This window comes from Eulemur rufifrons, chromosome 6 (assembly GCF_041146395.1).
Source record: "Eulemur rufifrons isolate Redbay chromosome 6, OSU_ERuf_1, whole genome shotgun sequence".
Classification (NCBI taxonomy): Eukaryota; Metazoa; Chordata; class Mammalia; order Primates; family Lemuridae; genus Eulemur; species Eulemur rufifrons.
Genome location: NC_090988.1, coordinates 32,215,425 through 32,236,947, shown reverse-complemented (window position 1 = coordinate 32,236,947; position 21,523 = coordinate 32,215,425). Strand labels below are relative to the sequence as shown.

At 36.5% G+C, this 21,523-nt stretch overlaps 1 protein-coding gene across 3 annotated transcripts in view; it reads left to right on the top strand.

Moving 5' to 3' along the window:
• The window catches only part of CNTN5 (contactin 5), a 1,139,291-nt gene that overhangs the window by 991,768 nt on the left and 126,000 nt on the right, over positions 1–21,523 (top strand). For all 3 annotated transcript variants that reach the window (XM_069469032.1, XM_069469031.1, XM_069469033.1), the window contains 2 exons: positions 13,836–13,963; positions 16,168–16,343. In XM_069469032.1, the coding sequence (XP_069325133.1) occupies positions 13,836–13,963; positions 16,168–16,343 (304 nt within the window). The remainder of the gene's footprint in view (positions 1–13,835; positions 13,964–16,167; positions 16,344–21,523) is intronic.

Below are 21,523 nucleotides of genomic sequence, written 5' to 3'. Positions count from 1 at the left end.
AGGACCTTCGGCTTTGCTTGTGGGTGCTCTAGTTTCTGGATAGGTGCCTTGGTTATAGATATTCTTAGTGTTGTGGTTTTCTCAGTTGCTATTTGTTTGTAGGCTGCAGTTATGCTGAGCTATGTGAGTGGGTAGATTCCCTGTATCTCTCTGATGAAGGAGAATGGAGGTCTTTGAAATCTTTTCTCTTTCCCCAGCCCTGTTGTCTCCTTAACAGTATTCCCCAGCCCTGTGGTCTTCTTAATTGTATTGGCATGGCCAGCTTAATCTCTAAGACAGTAGTAAGTGGTGCTTGTGGGTGAGAATCAACCACATCCTATATGATTGAGTCAATAGATGCTGTAAAGGGCTGTGCAGATTGACCTCCCTGTCAGTAGGTGGCACTTGCTAGAAGGCACAAGCTGCGGTGTTATTTTTGGGACCTCAGACCAACTCTAGTCCCTCAGGAGAAGCACTCAAATGCCCCATGTAGTGGGTGAGACCCTGGAACTTTCATGTGAGTCGCTATTCTCTGCCACAGCAGAAGTGGGTGGGAGAGTGAGCCTAGGTGGGGTTGGGTTCATAAAAGCAGGAAATGTAGCTGCTGTGGCAGGGGTCAAAGGTCTGCTCTCAGCTTCTGGGTAAAATCATCAGAGAGGTGCTGAGGTGGCCCACCCAACCAGAAAGCCTTCTGAGATTCACAATCTGGGTGTCAGGAACAGATTTCACTCTTCTCCCCAGTTCCCTCCTTCATGATTTCTCTGCAACATCTCCTGGCAGGCAAGAGCTCATACTAGCTAAGTTCCCCCATAATTGTGCTATGGGATGGGGAACTTCCCCACCCAGGGTCCTGGCCTGGGGTGTGAGAGCAGCCTTCCTGTGGGGGAAGGGGTGCTCCATGGGTACGCCACACCTGAGACCCCATTACATTCTCCTCACAGTTCTGCCCACTCACCTTCTGAGATTAGTTCACAAATCTCCCCTTGAGCCCTCGAGCAACACAGATGAGTCCTGGGGGTATGGGATTTGGCCTGCCCTCAGTTACCCAAAGATCAATCCATGACCATGCCAGGGAGAAATGTGCTGGTCCTGAATTGCCTATTGCCTATAGGGTGTTCAAGTAGGTTTGATGTCCCTCCTCTTCAGGCTGTGCCTTGCTCTAATTGAGCCACCAGGCATGCATCACCAGGGAGGGTGGGTGAGCAGGGAGCTCACAGTCCAAGCACCCCTTAGTCTGGCGCAGTACTTTAAGAGGAAATTGTTTGAGCCCCACTCTCTGTAGAAGCCTTGGAGTGGTGGCTCAATGGTCTCTCTCAGCAGCCATGGGTGTAGGAGGGGAGAGAGAGAGAGAAAGAGTCTGTGTGGAAGAATCTAGCACTCTGGTCATCTTCATCCCCCTCTCTACAAGGCAGCCCATCTGTAATGATCAGGCTCTGGAGTCACATGTATCCCCTAGGACCCACTGGACTGCTGTGGCTCCTGTAATCTGGGCTGGAGTTAGGAAATGTTTGCGTGAGAACAAGCAAGGCAAAAACTGAGAGGTTGAAGCCTCCCAGGAAGGACAAAGCTACACAGTGGGTACAGAAGCAATATGGCACCTGCCAACTTGGTTTGGTTCTGGGGTGACAGGAAGCTCCCCAGAGGGGCTGGGAGCCTGGTACTCTGTCCACAAGAAGCTCCCAGTTCTCTGGCAGCAGGAGCTTTTGTGCTCATGGTGGTAAAAGTCTCTCCAGCAGCTTGGAAGCCTGCTAACTGTCAGAGATGTGAGATTGGTAAAAATAAACTGCTTCACCTACCCTTTTTGCTGGACTCCAAGCCTCTTGTGGGGGGTGATCTCCAGTGATATCTTGCTCCTCCTTGTTCTGCTCCACAACTTCTTCTCATGCAATCCCCCACGGGTTCTGACACCCTTCCCTCAGAATGACACCCGGTATTATGTTTATGGGTGGTTGTTTTTTTTTTTTTTTTTTTTTTCTCATTCACCTAAAACCTTTCCTTCCTACTGAGACACTCTGGCAGCTGGTGTCTCTGGTCAGCCATCTTCCTTAGGAGCCATCTTTGATTTTACTATTGTAATTGTTTTGAGGCCCCATGAACTGCACCCATATAAGATGGCAAACTTCATCCATAAATGTTGTGTGTGTTCTGATTCCTCTGCCAACCAGTCCTTCCCCATCTCTCTCCCTCTCCTTGGGCCTCCCTATTCCCTGAGATATACCAATGTTGAAATTAGGCCAGTTCATAACCCTACAATGGCCCCTAAGTGTTGAAGTGAAAGAAGGAGCTTCAGGTCTCTCACTTTAAATCAAAAGCTAGTAATGATTAAACTTACTGAGGAAGGCATGTCTAAAGCTGAGAAAGGCTGAAAGCTAGGCATTTTAATACCAAACAGCCAAGTTGTGAATACAAAGGAAAGTTCTTGAAAGAAATTAAAAGTGCTACTCCAGTGAACACACAAATGATAAGAAAGTGAAGGAGGCTTACTGCTGATATGGAGAAAGTTTTGGTGGTCTGGATACAAAATCAATCCAGCGATACATTCCCTTAAACCAAAACCCAATCCAGAGCAAGGCCCTTACTCTCTTTAATTCTGTGAAGGCTGAGAGACTTGAGGAAACTGCAAAAGTGTGAAGCTAGCCGAGGTAGGTTCATGAAGTTTAAGGAAAAAAGCAAACTCCATAATGTAAAGGTGCAAGGTGAAGCAGCAAGTGCTGATGTAGAAGCTGCAGCAAGTTATCCAGGATCTAGCTAATATTATTGATGAAGATTGCTGCACTAAACAACAGATTTTCAATGTAAACAAAACAGCCTTATCTTGGAATAAAATGCCATCTAGGACTTTCATAACTAGAGAGAAACCAATTCCTGCCTTGAAAGTTTCAAAAGACAGGCTGACTCTCCTGTTAGGGGCTAACAAAACTGGTTACTCTAAATGAAGTCATTGCTCTTTAACACACTGAAAATTCTAGGGCCCTTAGGAATTATGCTAAATCTATTCTACCTGTGCTCTATAAATAAACCAAAAAAGCCTGGATGGCAGCACATCTGTTTACAGCATGGTTTACTAAATATTTTAAGCTCACTATTAAGACCTACTACTCAGAAAAAAAGATTTCTTTCCAAATATTACAGCTCGCTGACAATGCACCTTGTCACCCAAGAGCTTTGTTGGAGATGTATAGGAGATAAATGTTGTTTTGATGCCTGCTGATATAACATCTATTCTGCAGTCCAGGGATCAAGTAGTAGTTTGATTTTCAAGTTTCATTATTTAAGAAATACATTTTATAAGGCTAAAGCTACCACAGATCATGATTCCTCTGATGAATTAGAGCAAAGTAAATTGAAAACTTTCTGGAAAGGATTCACCATTCTAGATGCCACTAAGGACATTCATGATTCATGGGAGGAGGTCAAAATACCAACATTAACAAAAGTTTGAAAGAAGTTGATTTCAACCCTCATGGATGACTTTGAGGGGTTCAAAACTTCAGTGGAGGAAGTAACTACAGATGTGGTAAAAATAGCAAGAAAAACAAAACTAGAAATGGAGCATGAACATGTGACTGAATTGCTGCAATTTCATGATAAAACTTGAATGGTTGAGGAGTTGCTTCTTAAGGATGAGCAAAGAAAGTGGTTTCTTGAGATGGACTCTACTCTGGGTGAAGATGCTAGGAACATTGTTAAAGTGACAAAGAATTTTGAACATTACTTAAACTTAGTTAATAAAACAGCAGCAGGGTTTGAGGATTGACTCCAATTTTGAAAGAAGTTCTACTGTGGATAAGATGCTATCAGACAGCATTGTATGCTACAGAGAAATCTTTTGTGAAAGGAAAAATCAATTGAAGTAGCAGATTTTAATTGATTGCTTTCTTATTTTAAGCAATTACCATAGCTGCTCCAACTTTCAACAGCCACCACCCCTGATCAGTCAGTAGTCATTCACATTGAGGCAAGACCGTCCACCAGCAAAAAGATTATACTTTGCTGAAGGCTCAGATCATTAGCACTTTTATCCATAAAGTATTTTCAATTATGTACACTTTTTTTGACATAATGCTATTGTACACTTAACAGAACACAGTACAGTATAAACATCACTTTTATATGTCCTGGAAAGTTAAAAAATTTGAGTGACTTGCTTTATTTGATATTCCCTTTACTGCAATGATCTCGAACCATACCTGCAATTTCTCCAAGATCCGCCTGTATTTTTCTTCCATAGCAGGTTAGGTTTAAATTATCTAACTAATCAGATTAAATTTTTTTGTCAGTGCCAATATCCACACTGTTATCTTCCCTCAGCATGCTCTGTGCACACTGGCCTTCTCTCTGTCCGTAGGCCCAAACTCATTCTAGTTTCATAAAGTAATGAAATACTTTTGTACTTGTTGTTTATTCCCTCTGACAACACTATTTTTCTCCCAGATTCTGATTGGCTGCCCCTTTCTTATCCTTTATGTCTTATCTTAATGTTAATGTATAAAAAGTCTTCCCACAATTTTCCTAGATAAGAGAACAGAGCACAGTGCTTGGCCTATGGTAGATACTCCACCAATAGTAGCTATTATTATTTTATTTTATTTACTCTTTCTTTTATTTATATAGATATGTGCAGATTTGTGTCATGGATATACTATGTAGTGGTGAATTCTGGGCTTTACTATATGCAGTACCCATTATTTTTAATGTTAAATAACAAATCCCAACTGAATGCTTCTGTCAGCCCCAGCACAGTGGTAGCCACTTTTATGCATTTCTAATTCTCACTTCTACCATATAAATATTATATCTCATTTTACAAATGGATTATTCAGAGACATTAAATTGCTTACCCAAAGTCACTTAACCCATTAAGTGGCAGAGTCTGTCTAAATCTCAAAGATATGCATGATTTTTTTGTACTATATAACTTCGGCTTAAAAGAAATCAAATGTATAAATGATGTACATGTTACAATTATTTTGGACTTACACTTAAGAATAAGATAGTTGGGCTGGTATGGTTTTAGATTGGATTATCCAGATAATACCTTCACATTTCTCTAAAACTTTTCTATTTGTGGTACTACTTAAGCCTTACACTCAACTGAGATTTTAACTTATGCTTGATTTCCTCATATGCTCTAGTCAATACTGACTTAAAATTCTTTTACTACTTACAGTTATTCCCTACACTCTTATTAGCTTTTGGGTCTTTGTCAGCAGCCAGGTTGTTTCACATAAGTGAGAAAGGGATCAGTGAGTGTTTCAACGGCACTGAGCAATGTTTTATATTCTTGTATGTCATCCACAGAAGAGGACAGTTCCCTGCTGTCTACCGTGGGGTGCAAACTGGAAGTCAGACACTGGCAGCCTGTCTCGTTCTGAGACTAATTTTGATGAGAAAGAAACTTCAAGGCAACTTCAAAAAATATGTATGAATGCAGACTGAATCTCTGGGGCTTACTGTTACTATAAGCTAGAAAGGAAATTATAGAAGATAGCCTGAGTATAATTAGAAAAAACTTCATAGTTACAGGTAAACGGGTGAAAAGTATCTTAGAAATCTTGTCCACAGTCTTCATTTTACAGATGACAGAGATGAGGCAGAGAATTAAAATAAAGGTCAATTAACAAGTGAGATTAAAAGTGAGGTTTTGTACTGAGTGCCCAAGGCACTTTACCTTACTCTATACTGCCACATATCACACTCAATTAAGTGATGCTGATTTGACTGTGTTCAAGAAGTAACTTGAGCTAAATAGAGAACGGGAAGAGCTATTCTCTGGGAGAGAACTAAAAAATAAAAAATAAATAAAGTGCATTCTTTTAATGTTAAAGACTTAGCCATGGTCAAGCCTTCTAATTAGGTCAGCACAATTTAAAATGGACTAAAAGCCATCCTAGGTGGGGATATCAAATATTCATAATTTTGCCCTGGATGCTGTCCTGGTAACCTTAGAGGTTTCAGAAGAGCAATAATGTATCCCTAGTTCCTATGAGATTTAGATATTTATACAAACAGCAGACTAGAAAAGAAAATAAAAAAATACACAAATTCACAGAGTTATTATAATGATTCCAAATTTTTATGAATATTTGTCCTTTTCCTTTGTAGTCAGCATTAAGAAATACTGGCAGGTTTCACGTCCAAGTTAATGGGAAATAACAGATTATTCAGTTCAGGGCAATGTGAAAAGTTACAGGATAAATGATTCAGTGGCACCTCAGCTATGTTTTATTACTAAAAAAGTTTTCAGTTTGGAGCTGTATCTAATTCTACAGTATCTTCCAGTGTAGTAACATCTCAGTGGAAAGGTTTAGAATCCGGTGCAAAGTCACTCAGAAAGCATTTACCCAGCTTTATTGTGTTTGGTTTTAATTTCTCTCTCTTTGTGAGATCAATTTCTCATTAGTGTTAAGCCAAATGCTTCCAGAGAAAAGTGAAGAAATGTATTTATTTGAGACAGGCTTTTACCAAACTATTCAAGAGCCTAAAAGAAAAAAAAATAATATAAAATAGAGAACAAATGTTATCAATACCCAGGTTTATATCTAGCTATAAATAGTGGTCTTTTTCAAAGTATGGTTCAAAGAAGGAACATCCATTAAGTTTTTAGTAACTTTTTATTGTTAAGGAAAAACCTACTCATTCATGTTAAAAGACAGACCATGGCACTATGAAATGTACCTAAACCAGTGAAAATACTGAAAAATATTTGAACAAGGGAAATAAAGACAGGAATTACAATTCTATCAAATGAAGTTAGCCCCAAATGTCTTCTACTGTCCCTGTGTGTAACTATTTTACTCTCTGCCTCTGGAGTGTAATTAGATAGCCAGAGCTCTCACCATGAAAGGAAAATGTGGCCTGATAAATCAATTTACATTAAAATATAGTGATTAATCAAATATCCTTATTAGGAATTTGAGCACCTATTAACTACCATTTGTTGACTACTTATTGTGTTATTATCATGCTCATTTCCTTAAGTAGGAAATTTAAGTCTAGGGAAAACATTTACAACAGGATATGCTAAGTGCTGAGTTACTGAGGAATGTACTAGAAGTACAAGAGAACAGAGGAATAATAATGATGTATGGGTAAAAAGATAATTACCAAAAACCAGAGACATGACCCTGATGTGATCTGAGCAACAACAAAAATAACAAAAGTTAGAGAATGATGAGTAATGCACCAGATAGATATTAGACTGGAACCAGGTGCAGAAAGACTATTTGCAAAGATTCAAGATTGTGCTGGGTTTTTTCTTGTCCTTCCCACTTCCAAATTCAGGAAGAGGGAAGGCTCTCGTCACCCACCCCCAACCCCCACCCCTGCCCAGAAATTATAAAACTGGTATCTCATTCCTTGATTGAACATTTGCTTAGGCAACAAGCTTGCTGATTAGCTCCTGGCCCTGCTTAGACAGGCAGAGAAGAGAATTAAGGACAGATGAAAGAGATGACAAGGTAGAAAGGGGAGTGACAGGGAAGAAAACTACACCCCCACCCTTTAGAAAGGCGAGAGCACACAAGTTTCCCATGGGGTGGGTGGACTTTGGAGAAGGTAGGCAAGCATGAGTATTCCGGGCTCCATGAGCCAAATTCCAGAGGTGGGAGTTGAAAGCAGTCTGTAAGGGGTAGTGCCCGAGGACTAGGGTAAGTCAGGGGACTCTGCAGTAAGGAAGCTCTGAAAGTCTCACGGAGGTGGTCACAAAAGCCAGCCTTTGGAGGCCTGCCTTCGGTGACTCTGTGGACACCAGCTTCACCCACAGTGGCGGCCATATCCCAGAAAGGCCCACAATGGAAGTTGGATAAGTGACACTGGCCTTTAGCCAGCCCTCTCTTCTCTGCTGTAATACACAGAGGAGAAAAGGAACCTGGAAACAGGAGAAGTATGAAAAGAGACCATCCTTCCCACAGCTGCAGGTTCCTAGGTCTGAGTCACTTGTCAATGCTGAGCTTGGGAAGGGAAAGAGAAGTGTAAAACATTAGAGATAAGCTTTACCTGTGTAACAACTGAAAGTTATGGAATTTCCTGGATGTCCAAAAGGGGTGGAAAAATGGATTCAACAAAGCATAGTGAAAGGCAGTCATTAGAAAAAGTAAAACCACTCATGTTTGTTCCCCACTCGATTTAGACTCTCCAATAAGCCAGAAACAAGGGAATGGATGCAAGAGATACATAAAATGTGAAATAGATCTGACTTGACCAATTTGTTATAAGGGAAAAGGAAGAGTAAATGATAATTTCTGAGTTAGTAGTCTGAATTCTATTCTTCTGAGATTTAAAAAAGAAATACTCTAGGCTTTCCTTGTCTGGGTATAGTTACCTCATCTATAAAACAAAGGATTTTATGATTTTTTAACCTTATTTTCATCAGAGACTCCCTTGAGAATCTGAAGAAAGCTACATACTGTCTCCACAAAAATAGGTACATGCACACCCAGAGTGTTCCATACAAATTCACATAAAATGGGAAACACTGAAGTGAGAAGCCAATCTGAGAAAAAAAGTGTATGAGTGTAGTTCTGTATCCATTATGTTTGATATGCCTAGGACAAATTCCTCACAGAGACAGCCTTCAAAAAGAGGACAAGTCTGTTTTCCTGTGTTTTGTTGTGATTTTAATCTTAAGCACCTTCTGATATCCAGCTGACAAAAAGGCTGTCTCCTCCTCACCCTTCCATTACAGCCTGGAGGTTCTGAAATCATTCAGTGGCTCAGCACAGAGGGCTCTGCCGTTTCCTAGGGACACTCGCAGTGATGTTGAGAGCCAAGGGTGGAGGCCTATTAATTAAAGTAACTTCTGCACTGAAGCTTTCTCCTTCGCTTTCTAAAGCTTGTCATCCATGTCTCTCTGGGTCACCTCATTTCTTCCTTCCAGCTAAACTGTATCTAAAGGAAAAAGCATGGTGACAGCGCAGTCCTCCTTGGGTGTGCATTGCCCTTAGCTTTTTAAAAATTTTACTGATCGAGTTAAGGAGTATGAATTTCTCTCATTTCCATCATCTGTAGGAAACATGTGTCTTCTTTTGTTACCCTTGAGTTTTCACTTGTGTCACCCTCTATTGTAGGTCAGAGCAGACACTAAGCGTGTGATCTTATGCAAAGCTTTCTTTTGATATTATGCAAAGCTTTCTTTTGATATTTACTTTGGGTCAATGTATAATGGCTAAAAGTGCAGTACAAATTTCGGAATCCAGCAGGCCTGCTTTAAAATCCTGCACAGTTATTTCAACCTTCTGTGCTTCATTTTCTCCCTCTTCCTGTGTCAAATAAGTGTAATAAAATATCCTGGGGTCTTTATAAGAAATAAGATAAGATAATGTGTCAAAACTGCTTTGCACAGGGCCTGGCAAATATTAAGGGCTTAATAAATGTTATCAAAGAAAATTACTGCCATTGATTTTCTTAAAAAAGGGATTTAAAGTGCTCCAGGCCTCAATTTCTTCATCTATAAAATAAAATGATGCATATATATTCTGTTTTATTTAGTTCCCATTTATCGAGTATCCAGTACTTGAAAAACACTAGACTAAGTGCTCGTTAGTGTGTTGCTTATGAAGACAAAAAGTGAAGGAGGTTATAAATTTGCTAGCAAGACACTGACAGGCAAATAAATAACAAATCAAAGAGCCTGGTTGAAATCAGGGTTCTGCCACTTGCTGAATAGCCTTGAACAGGTAGTAGGTGGTAATGAGCCACAGTTTTCTCATCAGTAAATGAGACCAATAATACTCAATTTAAATAGTGTTATTAATAGAAGCATTATATTAGATAACGTCTGGAATGAAATTAGTATTATGTCTGACAAATTAAAACTGATCAGTGAATGTTTATCATTAGCAGGACCATTTTCAGACTTTCATATGTCCCAGGATCTCTTACTTTTAAAGATCTCATTCTACATTGTATCAAAAATAATAAAATGTACTTATGTCCTGTAAAAATTACTTTTTACTATAAATTTTTAAAATTATTTTTATAATTTTATAATTAAAGTGTTTATGACAGTAAAATTTTTATTAAATTCTCATGATGGTAACTTTTATATAATGACAAAAGAGTTAAGTTGAGGTTGACTAATTGTTACAATGTTACATTGTGTTTCTTTCAACACTATAGTTTTCGTTTTTATTGTTCAAGCCAATAGTTTTTTTTTTATGGTCTCAAATCTCTGTGTTGGCCCTTGAAGATGCTGAATGCTAAAACAATCTATTTTCTACTAAGGAAAAATGCAACAAAGGTTGTGATGGAGTTCTGAGGAAGCAAAAAGAAGGAAGGAATAATTCTATGTAAAGGGGATTAAGATGAGTTCAGGTAGATCACATAGTTAAGCAGTGATAAATAGGTAGGAATCTGCCCATTGAAAAACATGTGGTCTTATGTTACTAGAGCAATGGTCTCCAAAGAGATGCTCGAGCAATTCAGAGAATGTGCAAGAGAACTATAAGGGAAGAGGGCAAGGAGAAAATGGTATAACACATTTGCTTTTACTTCTAATTATAATTTCTAATTATTATTTGTTTAACAATATCTCTAATTATATTAGTGTATGATGGTGTTTTATGTGTGTATGGGAGTGTGTAAAATGCCTATGTACTTTATAAATGAAATAAAACACATATATTGAGAGTACATAATAAGACATTTTGGAGATGATAGAAGTTATGGCCATTTGGTGAAGATCTTCAACTGTTCTATGAAGGAGTATGTTATTTTGCAGGCATGGGAAGCCATGAAAAGCTTAGGCAAAATAGTGATGAGAGCTGTAATTTAAGAACTTAAATTCAGAAGTAATGTGCGATTTGAGTGAAAGAAGTAAAAGGCTAGAGTGCAGAAAAGTAATTAGGAAAAAAATTGAATAGGGTTATCCATAGGTCATTTTACCTATTCCTCTCCCAAACCAAGATAAGGATAACACTAACTAATTTTCAACCCTCAGATGACAGTCACCTCCTCTGAGATGTCTTCCCTAATCATGCCCACATCCCCCATGCTACTGAGCTGCCCTGCTATGTACTCCAAATAGCTTCTTGTACTTACCTCTTTCCAGAATCGATTACACTAAATGGTAATTGCCCGTTTACTTATCTACCTCTTCCTTTTTACCCTGTGGTTTCTAAGGATAGAACACAGGTCGTGTTCATAATTGTATTCCAGAAGCCTTCCACAGTGCCTGGAATATAGAAGCTATTCAATGAGTCGAATCTAAGTGAAACACTTCACCCTTTCCTCTGCCTCCAGCCATTCAGTAGAATAATTCCTATTACTCTTTCAGGCCTCCAAAGGTGCTTAGATATTACTTTCTCCAGAAAAGAGTGTCTCGATTTAGCACTCATCCCCTTTAATTATAGCTTAGTGTCTGACAGGTAAGCCAAACATGGAAATGGAGGGTCCAGAAAATGACCCTAAAGTATGGAAATCAAGATAGGTATCAAGAAGTCAATAAAGAACCCCCACAAAATAGGGGTAAGCACAATGATGTCCTAGATGACTGGGATACTGGATAGATTAACAAGGAAGAGATCCAGTAATTAGGAGAAAACTGAGAACCAAGAGATCTCAAGGTCTAGGCAGAAACTCATGGAGAAGCCTAGAAACAAGAATATAGTAAGCCTGACTTGATTCTGAATGCTAGAATGCTGGTTTGTATTTCTAAAATCTCTCCCTACCTCCTAAAACCATCACCTCACCTCTTCCTTAGAGCCCTTCTCCAATTCCAAGGATGTCTTGGCAGAATTCATCCTCAAAGCTAAAAATTCCAGAATGTAGTAGCCACATGGTAATAGTAGAAGGGAGAATATAGATAAAAAGCTGGATCACAAGGAACTGTCAATTCCGTATTCAGTTATCTAAGTAATTATGTGTGTAATAACCAGACATTATAATGTAAATCACATTCATTATCTAATCTATTATTCTTTCCTAAGTTAAAAAATGAGCTCATCTGGTAAGCATTTGCAATTTGAATCAGTAGACGGGATTTGGGTTAATTGACACTGCCGCTTGACAGATGAAAAACATTGTGATATTCAAAATTTTTCAGCCCCAAATGGATCAGTGGCCTAAAGTACAGGGGTGTCCATAAACTGTCTTTAAGAGGAGAATATGTGTTGCCTCCTGTCAGTAAGAAAGCACTCATCTTAAATTAAGAGCTGTAATACTGCCAGTATCTAAGACACATTTATTTCTTTAAAGGAAGTGAATTTTTAAGCCAAACTCTTCACCTGCTAGATAAGAATTTACTGCAGTCAGTGAAATCCAGATATTTTAAAAATATTAACAATCTGTATGAATTATAGTAATTTAGATAAATGTCAATGATCTGTAATTATCATAAGATGTCTGTTTATAAAGAGTATAACTTTTGCTTTCAAATACATCTTTTTGTAACATATGCAACTTTGGGATTGAAATGGAACAAATACATCATAGTCTATTTTTATAGAAAATGACCATTAAATAATTAACAGAATTTTTCATTGACTATCTTGAATGGATTATATAACTTTTAAGAGCATTATGTTTTCCAAATGTCTCAAGCTAGTATCTCTCCTAGACATAAACTACAAAATCAAATTCTCTATTTCTAATGTGGCTTGCTTCTAAATTTGTCTTCCTTCTTACACATTGTAAATCAAATTTGATCCATATTGAAAACCATCTGATGTCTTTAAACTGGTATCTTTATTAAGGACAATATGTAAGCATAAATTCATAAGCAGTATTTCAGCAGCCTAAAATCTAGTATCAACTGTTAGGAAGTTCAGTGCTCTAAACAACTGTCAGCTCTGGGTGATTGGCAAGATTGAATACACATTTTAAAATAACATAAAGAATGTTGACTAAACATTTAAGCATTATTCTTAAATCTTAAATAGTTTAATATTATCATATTGCCATGAAATAAACTGTTCTCAGAAATAAGAAGATCCAATTTTAAGATTTTAAGTTCAGAAGGGTCACTGGTTCTTACCCAAAGCTAGTGGCATATCAAAAAACCCCACGACAGCTATGTCTATTATATTTCAGGTTGCTGTAGTAGGTCGATGCACTGGTGAGATAATAGGTTATATTTCAGGAGCATAGAAGGGAGAAAAGGACAAAAGTACTAATTAAATTTGAAATCCGTATAATCCTGGAGTGATGAATACACAGGAGACTACAGTAATTCCAAACAGCCTCATTTTCACTGAACTTCTAAAAATTTTTAATAATGCTTTAATTTTTCACCTTCATAAATTCAAAAGGTCCACTTTAACAAAGGTCTTGAAGAGGCCCAAATGCAAACTTACATATCACATTCTTATATTTAAAAAGTGCGGTGCAAGCAGCCCAGTATCAGGTCACATTTTCATACCCTTGCCACTCTGGTGGCAATATACAGAAACGCCATAAATCATCTCTTAGCTGTATACAATTAATTTTATGTTCTGTACTTGTCCTCACCTATGTTTTAATGCTGTTTCTTTTCATATTTGATTTTTGAGGTCACTCTTGGTTTGAGGTGAAATACCCAAGCTTAATATTAAAATATCACTGGTGATATTATAGTAACAAATTTTAATAAACAAATTCAGGATCACTCTTTGCACAAGTTTTAAAATTAACTGTCAAAAACTGTCAAAAGAAAAATAACCTGTAACTCTCTAACCCTTTTGAATATAAGAAGATATTAAATGGGTTTATTGCATAATTTCTTGAAGGATAAAACGTTTCTACTATCACTGCATATTTTCACAGAGATCTTTTATCTTATTTATTATTACCCTAGAAATGATTTCATACTTCATCAGAGTTTCTTACCATTTAGCTGATTTGCAGTAAAACAGGAAAAAACCGTTTTTAATAATTTTCAGAATAGCTATTCTTCCAGACGGGAGTCTACGGATCCTAAATGCTTCTAAATCAGATGAGGGAAAGTACGTTTGCCAAGGGGAAAACATCTTTGGTTCCGCTGAAATTATAGCTTCAGTATCTGTAAAAGGTAAGAAAATGTGGCTAAATGTTTTACAAGCATAATTTCATGGACTTCTCAGAAAGAGAATAAATATAATATTCATACATACATGTTTGCACTTATGTGCATGCATGCTCCTGTTTATAAAATACATTGCAAGCACAGACCTAACACAGTCAAATTGTCTCTTTAGGTCATTTAGGGAACCATAAAGGAAGAAACCCCTTGTTGGCATAAATTTGAATATTTTGCTTTGAACAAAATTGGTAAGAGGCTAAAGAGTTCTTTCTGAAGTTATAGTCAGTGTCTCAAAATTTAAAATGTGCCAACGGTATAAAAATACTTTTGGGGGGCAGAAAGGAGTAACAGGAGGATATCAGGAGTGTGCATAGATAAACTGGTACCAGAACTGCTCATTGACGTTTACATTAATGGAGATTTTTATTTACCTTTATTTGTTAGTATAATAAATATTACCTATTTATTATGCTTATACATTTCTGGTTATTTTCTACTTACAAGGTAAACTAGATTTCAAGCCAGGAATATTTGGGGGACTATATATCATTAAATTGTTTAGTGGTAAAAAGAAATCTCATATTTTAGGCAGCAAAATCTCTTCATGTACTTTTCACAACTGAACTATATCCTTAATTTTTTTTTCATTGTGCATGTATTACATAACAAATCAACTTTGGTCATAAAAATATGGAAATGTTAGTTTTTCTCTGTCTTTAGAAATAAAAATGTGATTAAAATGTCCAGCACATCTGATATTTTAGAAAAGAGGCAAATATCAAGGGAAGAAAATAGCACAATTTAAAAGATGTTTTCATTTACATCATACATTACTGGGATCCGATCCAATTTTCCAGTCCTTCTTTTGTTCTTTCTGTGTGCTAATCAGTCTTTTTTTATAATGAGGCAATGCTGGATCTACAGGTTTTTTTCTTCTTAATAATAACAAAAATGGTTTTTGTTAATCTTGAGTTAAGTAGAATATTAAGTTACTCACAACAGTCCAATCGCCACACAATTTAAACTACAGTATACTGTGGTTATCTTTTTTTCTGTTGAAATCAGAACTAAGAATGCCACTTGGAATATCTGACTTTTAGAATGTTAATATTTCGAGTTGCGTTCCTGTGCTGGGATTGCATTTTCTTCTCAGTGGCTGCATAAAAGAACATTAGATATTAAAGGATAGGATTAGTGGTTAGGAGTGGTGTTTCATCTGATTACACTATTGAAAACAATAGAGCTAGAATAGGAAAATTAAGCTAATTGTTAATCACTGTGTCAATCTTCTTGAGATATCTACACCCAGGAATCTAATTGGGAAAAAAGATAAAACCAAAAGCTTGTCTCCATCACCTCCCTACTATATTCAAAATCCATCATATTATAGTCATTTAATCATTAACTTGAATAACCCTTGGATGTACAGCCTTTATTAGCCTTTATTGGTTCAAAGTTGCTCTAAACCCAGTAAAAATGTGTCTGTTTTAAAAACTTAACTGAATCATTAAGTAGTTAAGCATAAACATTGTTTTCTCAAAGAACATTTCCATTCAGTGGTTTTGTCTTTTTACATCTAAAGTAAGCCATCTACAGTCTATCAAAAGTGATATTTTATTATAAGCAGAAGATGCCTTTTCTACCCCTTTCTACTCAAAAGAGGTTTTTGTAGAGTGTGAAGCAAATACAAGGTAGTATTATGTTTTTGTCTTTGTTAAGATGGTAATTTGAGGGAGGGCGCTTTCTATCTCCTCCTATAGCCTTTAAGAAAGTGAATTCCATCCAAATTCTTCCTTCTCAGATAAGGAGCATTTTTTATCATAAAAATCATTTTATTTTACGTGGTGATCCTTGAAAGTGGTAGAGGGGCTGCATCTTATTTTTTCTAGTATTCCTTCTTCCAGAATGTTCAACTTTATGTCTAGTTATATAGTCTCTCATCCTTTTTGTCCAAGTTAACTTCTTGATAGGAACAGGGACTCTTAAATCATTAGTCCCCCATAAAAGCACAGTAATATGCCCTAACATCCAAAAGGTAATACTTTACTTAACAATAACTTATTTAAAGATGTGAAAAATCTGGTATACGTGTCTGAAGCAACTGTATTGTATAAATTCCTTGTATAAGTTTTTCTCTATTATTTAAAATTATATAGAATGCAGGGAAACACAATGTGTTGATTATGTTAATTAATTTATTTGTATTTCTATAGAACCTACAAGGATAGAACTTACTCCTAAAAGAACAGAGTTAACAGTGGGAGAAAGCGTTGTTCTTAACTGCAAGGCAATTCACGATGCTAGTTTGGATGTCACTTTCTACTGGACTCTAAAAGGACAGCCTATTGATTTCGAGAGAGAAGGTGGACATTTTGAAAGCATCAGGGCCGTAAGTGAATACACTTTTATTTTTTGAATATTCTAAAATATTCTATCATTATTCTAAAATTAATGATAATTTTAGAAATTTTGACTCAAATGTAAAAACTCTTATCTATGACACGCTAAGAAAAAATAGGAAAAAAATCAATGCGATAAAAACAATTACTTTCTTCCATTATTCATGTTATGTCAAACTGAAAGTAATATGTAATTATTTTAAAACATCCTGCAAGAAATTGAAAATACTTCATTATGTAGATCTTATTTCTTTGCCACTTTTATTTATTTGATTAGTATTGTCAATATTTACACAGTACTGCTCAGAAGTTATGTTGCTACATAAAGTGGCTATTGCATTATTTAAATCCTTGTTGTAATAAATAACTGAAACCTGCCTGTTCTCCTCAAGAGACAGGAATTTTTGGAGATTCTTTAATTTCCCACAAGCTATAGAGATTAAACATGCAGCACACAGTCATACATACACATTAGCCTTAAGTCAGCATTTACAGACATACTTGTTTCTTGTCCATCACATCTTTTCTTTTCAATATCTTCTTTAATATTATGTATTTACATGGCAATCAACCACATGGAGTGGGAAATCTTTTGAACCAAGTTCTATAGAACCATTACACTGTCTTAACTCTATAAAGAGGTGAAAAGAGGCCCCTTCCCCTACTGACTTGTTTAAAATGTAAAAGAGTAACATAATGACAGAGGGAGAAGGAGAAGGACAGATGGAACTGGGGTGGCAGAAAAAGAGAGATTTTGGCTGAAATTTTCCTTCTATGTTGTCTAAAGAGATGGATCCAAATACAATTTTTGCCTACAAATTCAATTTAAAATGCTGTCACATACTTATTAATATAAGTTTATTCTTCTCTAAACATTTTGAGAAGCACTCGAAAACCATAGCTATAGTGAGCCCAAACATTTAAACTCATTTTCGATTGTATTTTATTTTAAAGCTTATCTGATGCAGGGAGAAAAAGCCCTGAATCCAAAATCAGGAATTCTCTGGCTCGAGTCTCAGCTCAACCCCTAATCAGCTGGGTAACATAAAGCCATCACTTGATTTGCCTGGGCATCAATATCGTAAAGAAATAAAGTGAAAAAGTTGGATTAGATAATTTCTAAGATACCTTCTCACTTTAGACTTCGGTAAATTTATAAAAAGAAAAGAGTAAAGATGAGCTCTCTTTGTTGGATTTACCAATGTTATAAAAATTAAACACTTTCTTCCAAATTATTCCTTTCATCTTGATTTATTTTGCAATTAATGAGAGACTATAGAAATAAGAAACAATTACCAAGTGCATTGTTTACCATCTCATTAAATAAAGTTATTTTGATTATTAATGGCTAAGTTATATTCAAAATATTTAGATCATGTTAAACTCATTTTCCTCTGTTTTGTGGTTTTCCTTCTTCCTTTACCTTGGGTTGATAACATCCTCCTACAAATTTTATAACATAAATGATGTAAAACAGAACCAGGACAATATGATTTAAAAAATTACATTTTGACAACAAAAAAATACACTATCAAAAATATATCTTCTTAGGATTGTCTGTAAACATCCGTTTTGAGTGCACAGATTATATAAAGTAAAAAAAAAAAGGCTAAAATGAAAAAATGGACTTCTTTCTTATAAGTAGTCCCCCTCTTTATTTTAAAATACAATAGAGAAATTAATGGACCCGGTGAAGTTATCAATTCTTGTTTTTGTCTCTTAGACATTACCACTTTAGGTTGCTGTCATTCATTTTTATCTATAAATACCTTTAATGTTTTTCATAAGGTTGGTGGTTAATAACATGTGCTATATCCCTCTTTGCATATATGCTGTTCTTGCCCCCTGAAAGTGCAAAATTTACCTCTTACTTCATGCAATCCCATATAGTCACAAGCCATGTTAAAATTAGGTTGTGGATTGGAGACAGTGATGATAAACTCTAAGAGAGAAGAACAAAGTTTATTATCATGCTGAGAAGTGAGAAAAACATTTAGCTTTAAAGTATAAAGCAAAATATACATTTAGTATATTTGCAATAATTTATAGAAATATGTATGTAGTTAAAAATATGTGGAAGCTTCAAAACGGTAAAGTGTAAAAGAAAGCATCTATTACTTTTTTTCCAATTACTTCAAACACTGATTGGGTCCAGCTGGCACTGAGGACATACACTGGAGAGAATACCATTGTATGGCAATGAAAAGGCAAGCAGAAGAAAGAATAATATTTTGCCCTTCTCCATGTGAAATATGTCTGAGAAATAATATGTTTTAGGAGGAGAAATAAAAATGTTATAAAGGAGGGAGATTTGGGAGGCCCTCTAGGCTCATGGATACCTTCTGTTTAGGAGGCCATGGAAAGACTGGGAGTCAGAGAAGCAGGACAGGGCTCAGAATAGAGCCAAGTGGTGTGACCTAAGGCCTACTCTGATGTTTCAAAGGAGCATTATTGAAAGGACCTTAAGATGTCACCTTAAGGGTGTAGCCTATTTCAGTAGAGTAAAAAAATTAGATGGGATGCAGAGACTTTGGCAGGAATAAAGTGTCCTTTGATTGGAGAACTCTTTAGGCTAACCTCCCTGAGACCAAATCCTGCCAGTGAATGATTGAATGGGGATAAATCAAAGGAAAAATACATATCCACAGCATAGGATAAAATAAATTAACCCAATGTTCAGGGCGGAAAAAAAGAGTTACCAATGGTGTTGATATTTAACATCTTGTAGATGCCAAAATGTGATTTAATGATCTTTCTTATTTTTCAACTAGCTGTATGTACTGTTATCTTTTATACACGAGCCATCTACAGTTTGTAGATAATGCTGGAGTCAAATTTTATATGTAGTGTTTATGACATCTACACACAATGTTCACTGTTATGTTTTAAATAAACTATTGCTTTGGGACTGCATTTCAAGAGAGTAAATAATATATAATCCCATCAAGTTAAAAAAATAATAGTGCTGCTTTGAAATTGAACATTAAACATCCATACTGAAAATGCTTCTACCATTTCTCTTGCCCTCTTTCCTTGGGCCATGTTTTATAAACCCAACAATTTGACTAATTTGGAATGAATCCATTACTGAAGTCACCATTGGAAGGGGCCAAGGATTAGTCCATAAACATTTGACACAATTCACCCAAATCACTATTTTGGCAAATTATATGAATAAGATGAATGTGGCAAATTAGTGAGGCTATTCTTAAGAGTTTAATTCAATTTAGTTCTACAACTAAGTGTTATGGGAGATACAAATAGAAGACATGGCCTTTTACCTCCAAGAGAGAACAATTTAAGGGGAGAAACTGCGGGATGGGCTAGTGACATGCTATAACAGAGTTATCACTGGAGGACTATGTGCATACAGCTGGCAGAAGGTGTTGGTATTTGCAACGGACCTGCATAAGTTGGATTTTGCCAGATACCTAGAAGAAACTGCATTTCAGACAGAACTTACAATTGTGTTTGACACTATTGTTTATGTTGGTCAGAGGTCTGCAAGAACCTCTTATTCCTCTCAGGATGTCTCAGTAGCACCTAAGCATTGCCATGAGACCTGAAACCACAATCTTAATGGAGGATTGTGGTGAGCCATTTTTTCTAGTGATTTGAAATCACCTAATTATTCATATGGTATATAAGCAAGTTTCAATCCTTATAATGCATAAAGAACTGTTATTCTGAATATCGTGGCAGCCTGCAATTTGCTGGGTTTTTAGAAGAGAAAAAAACTCACACATTTGTCATCAGCATGATCTGCTAGAGAAGAACGGCCCTTTCCATTGCGCACTTTTCATTATGAACTTGCTAAATTGCAACTAAAAGGGAAACTGAGCCAAAGTGCTATATAGCTTCACTATTTGCATGGTCCTTCACATTTACCCAATTGTCCTCTTACAGTAGTACATGCAGGAAGGCAGGGTGGGGATTTTTATCCCATTTTTAAATAAAGAAACTTAGAATAAGTCTTTTCCAAACCACATAAATACTACATTGGAGTAATAAGATTAAACACCATGTGATTTATAAACTACATAATGTTGACTCTCCTTTATATTACCCTCTTCATATTCATTGACCACCTATTATGGGTTCAGCCCTTGTTTATAAACTATGGTAAATAAGAATAAAAGGAAGATTTGGTCCCAGTCTTCAGTACACATAAAGTTGGTTGGAGGACATTAAGAAAAATACAGCCACAAAAAACAATTAGTACGTTTTTAAATCACACTAAAATATTGTTGGAGTCCAGAAAATAGATTAATGTGACTGTTTTGTCATTGTGGAGGAAAGCAAGATAAGAAATTAATCGAGTACCTACTGTGTGCCATGCACCGAGCTAAAATACACACACACAGACACACACACACACAGACACACACACACACACACACACACACAATGGCTCATTGTTCATAAGAGAATATGCTACCTGACCTAGACCTCAGGGGGGTAGAATTAGGATATCGAAGATGAGAAAAGTTATTATATCTCAGGATTGTGAGGGATCTTAGAGATTGTTGCATTTGTCCTAGGCTGATACATGGCTTCTCATTCAGTATCATTAGCATGTGTGCTAACCCACTCAGATGACTAGGAACTAGCTCCTCTGAAGAAATCCATTCCATTACCAAACAAATCTGAATGTCAGAAATTTAGAAAGCAGGAGTAATTATGATAACCTGTATTCCAAGCACAGGAATTATAAAGAAACATGTCTGATTCATACTCGTCGTTTTTGTGTGGCGTTAGATAGATAAAAAAAAAGACAGAACGTAAGCCCCTTAATGCCTTGAGAATTTTATATTAGCTGAAAAGCTCTAGCCTATGTCAATTTTCCCATTACAGATACTTCTGTTCCTAATTTATCATCTTCAGAATTAGCTTCTATCCTAAGGAGTAAAAGTCTCAAAATAAAACACAGTAAGTGCTCAACTGCAAAATGGCTCAACTGGCATTTTTCCTTATTGATAAATATTAGTGGTGTTAAAATTAATGAAACCATTGGGCATACTGCCAGGGCTTACTCAGGCACAAAGCTGCAAGGGCCTCCTGAGCATTGGCTACATCCTCTTCTTCATCATGTTGGCATACGTAAGTCCTGGAGCTATTTCACCACTAAGCAGAAAGTATATGAAAGGGTAGAGCATCAGCAGGTCTAACA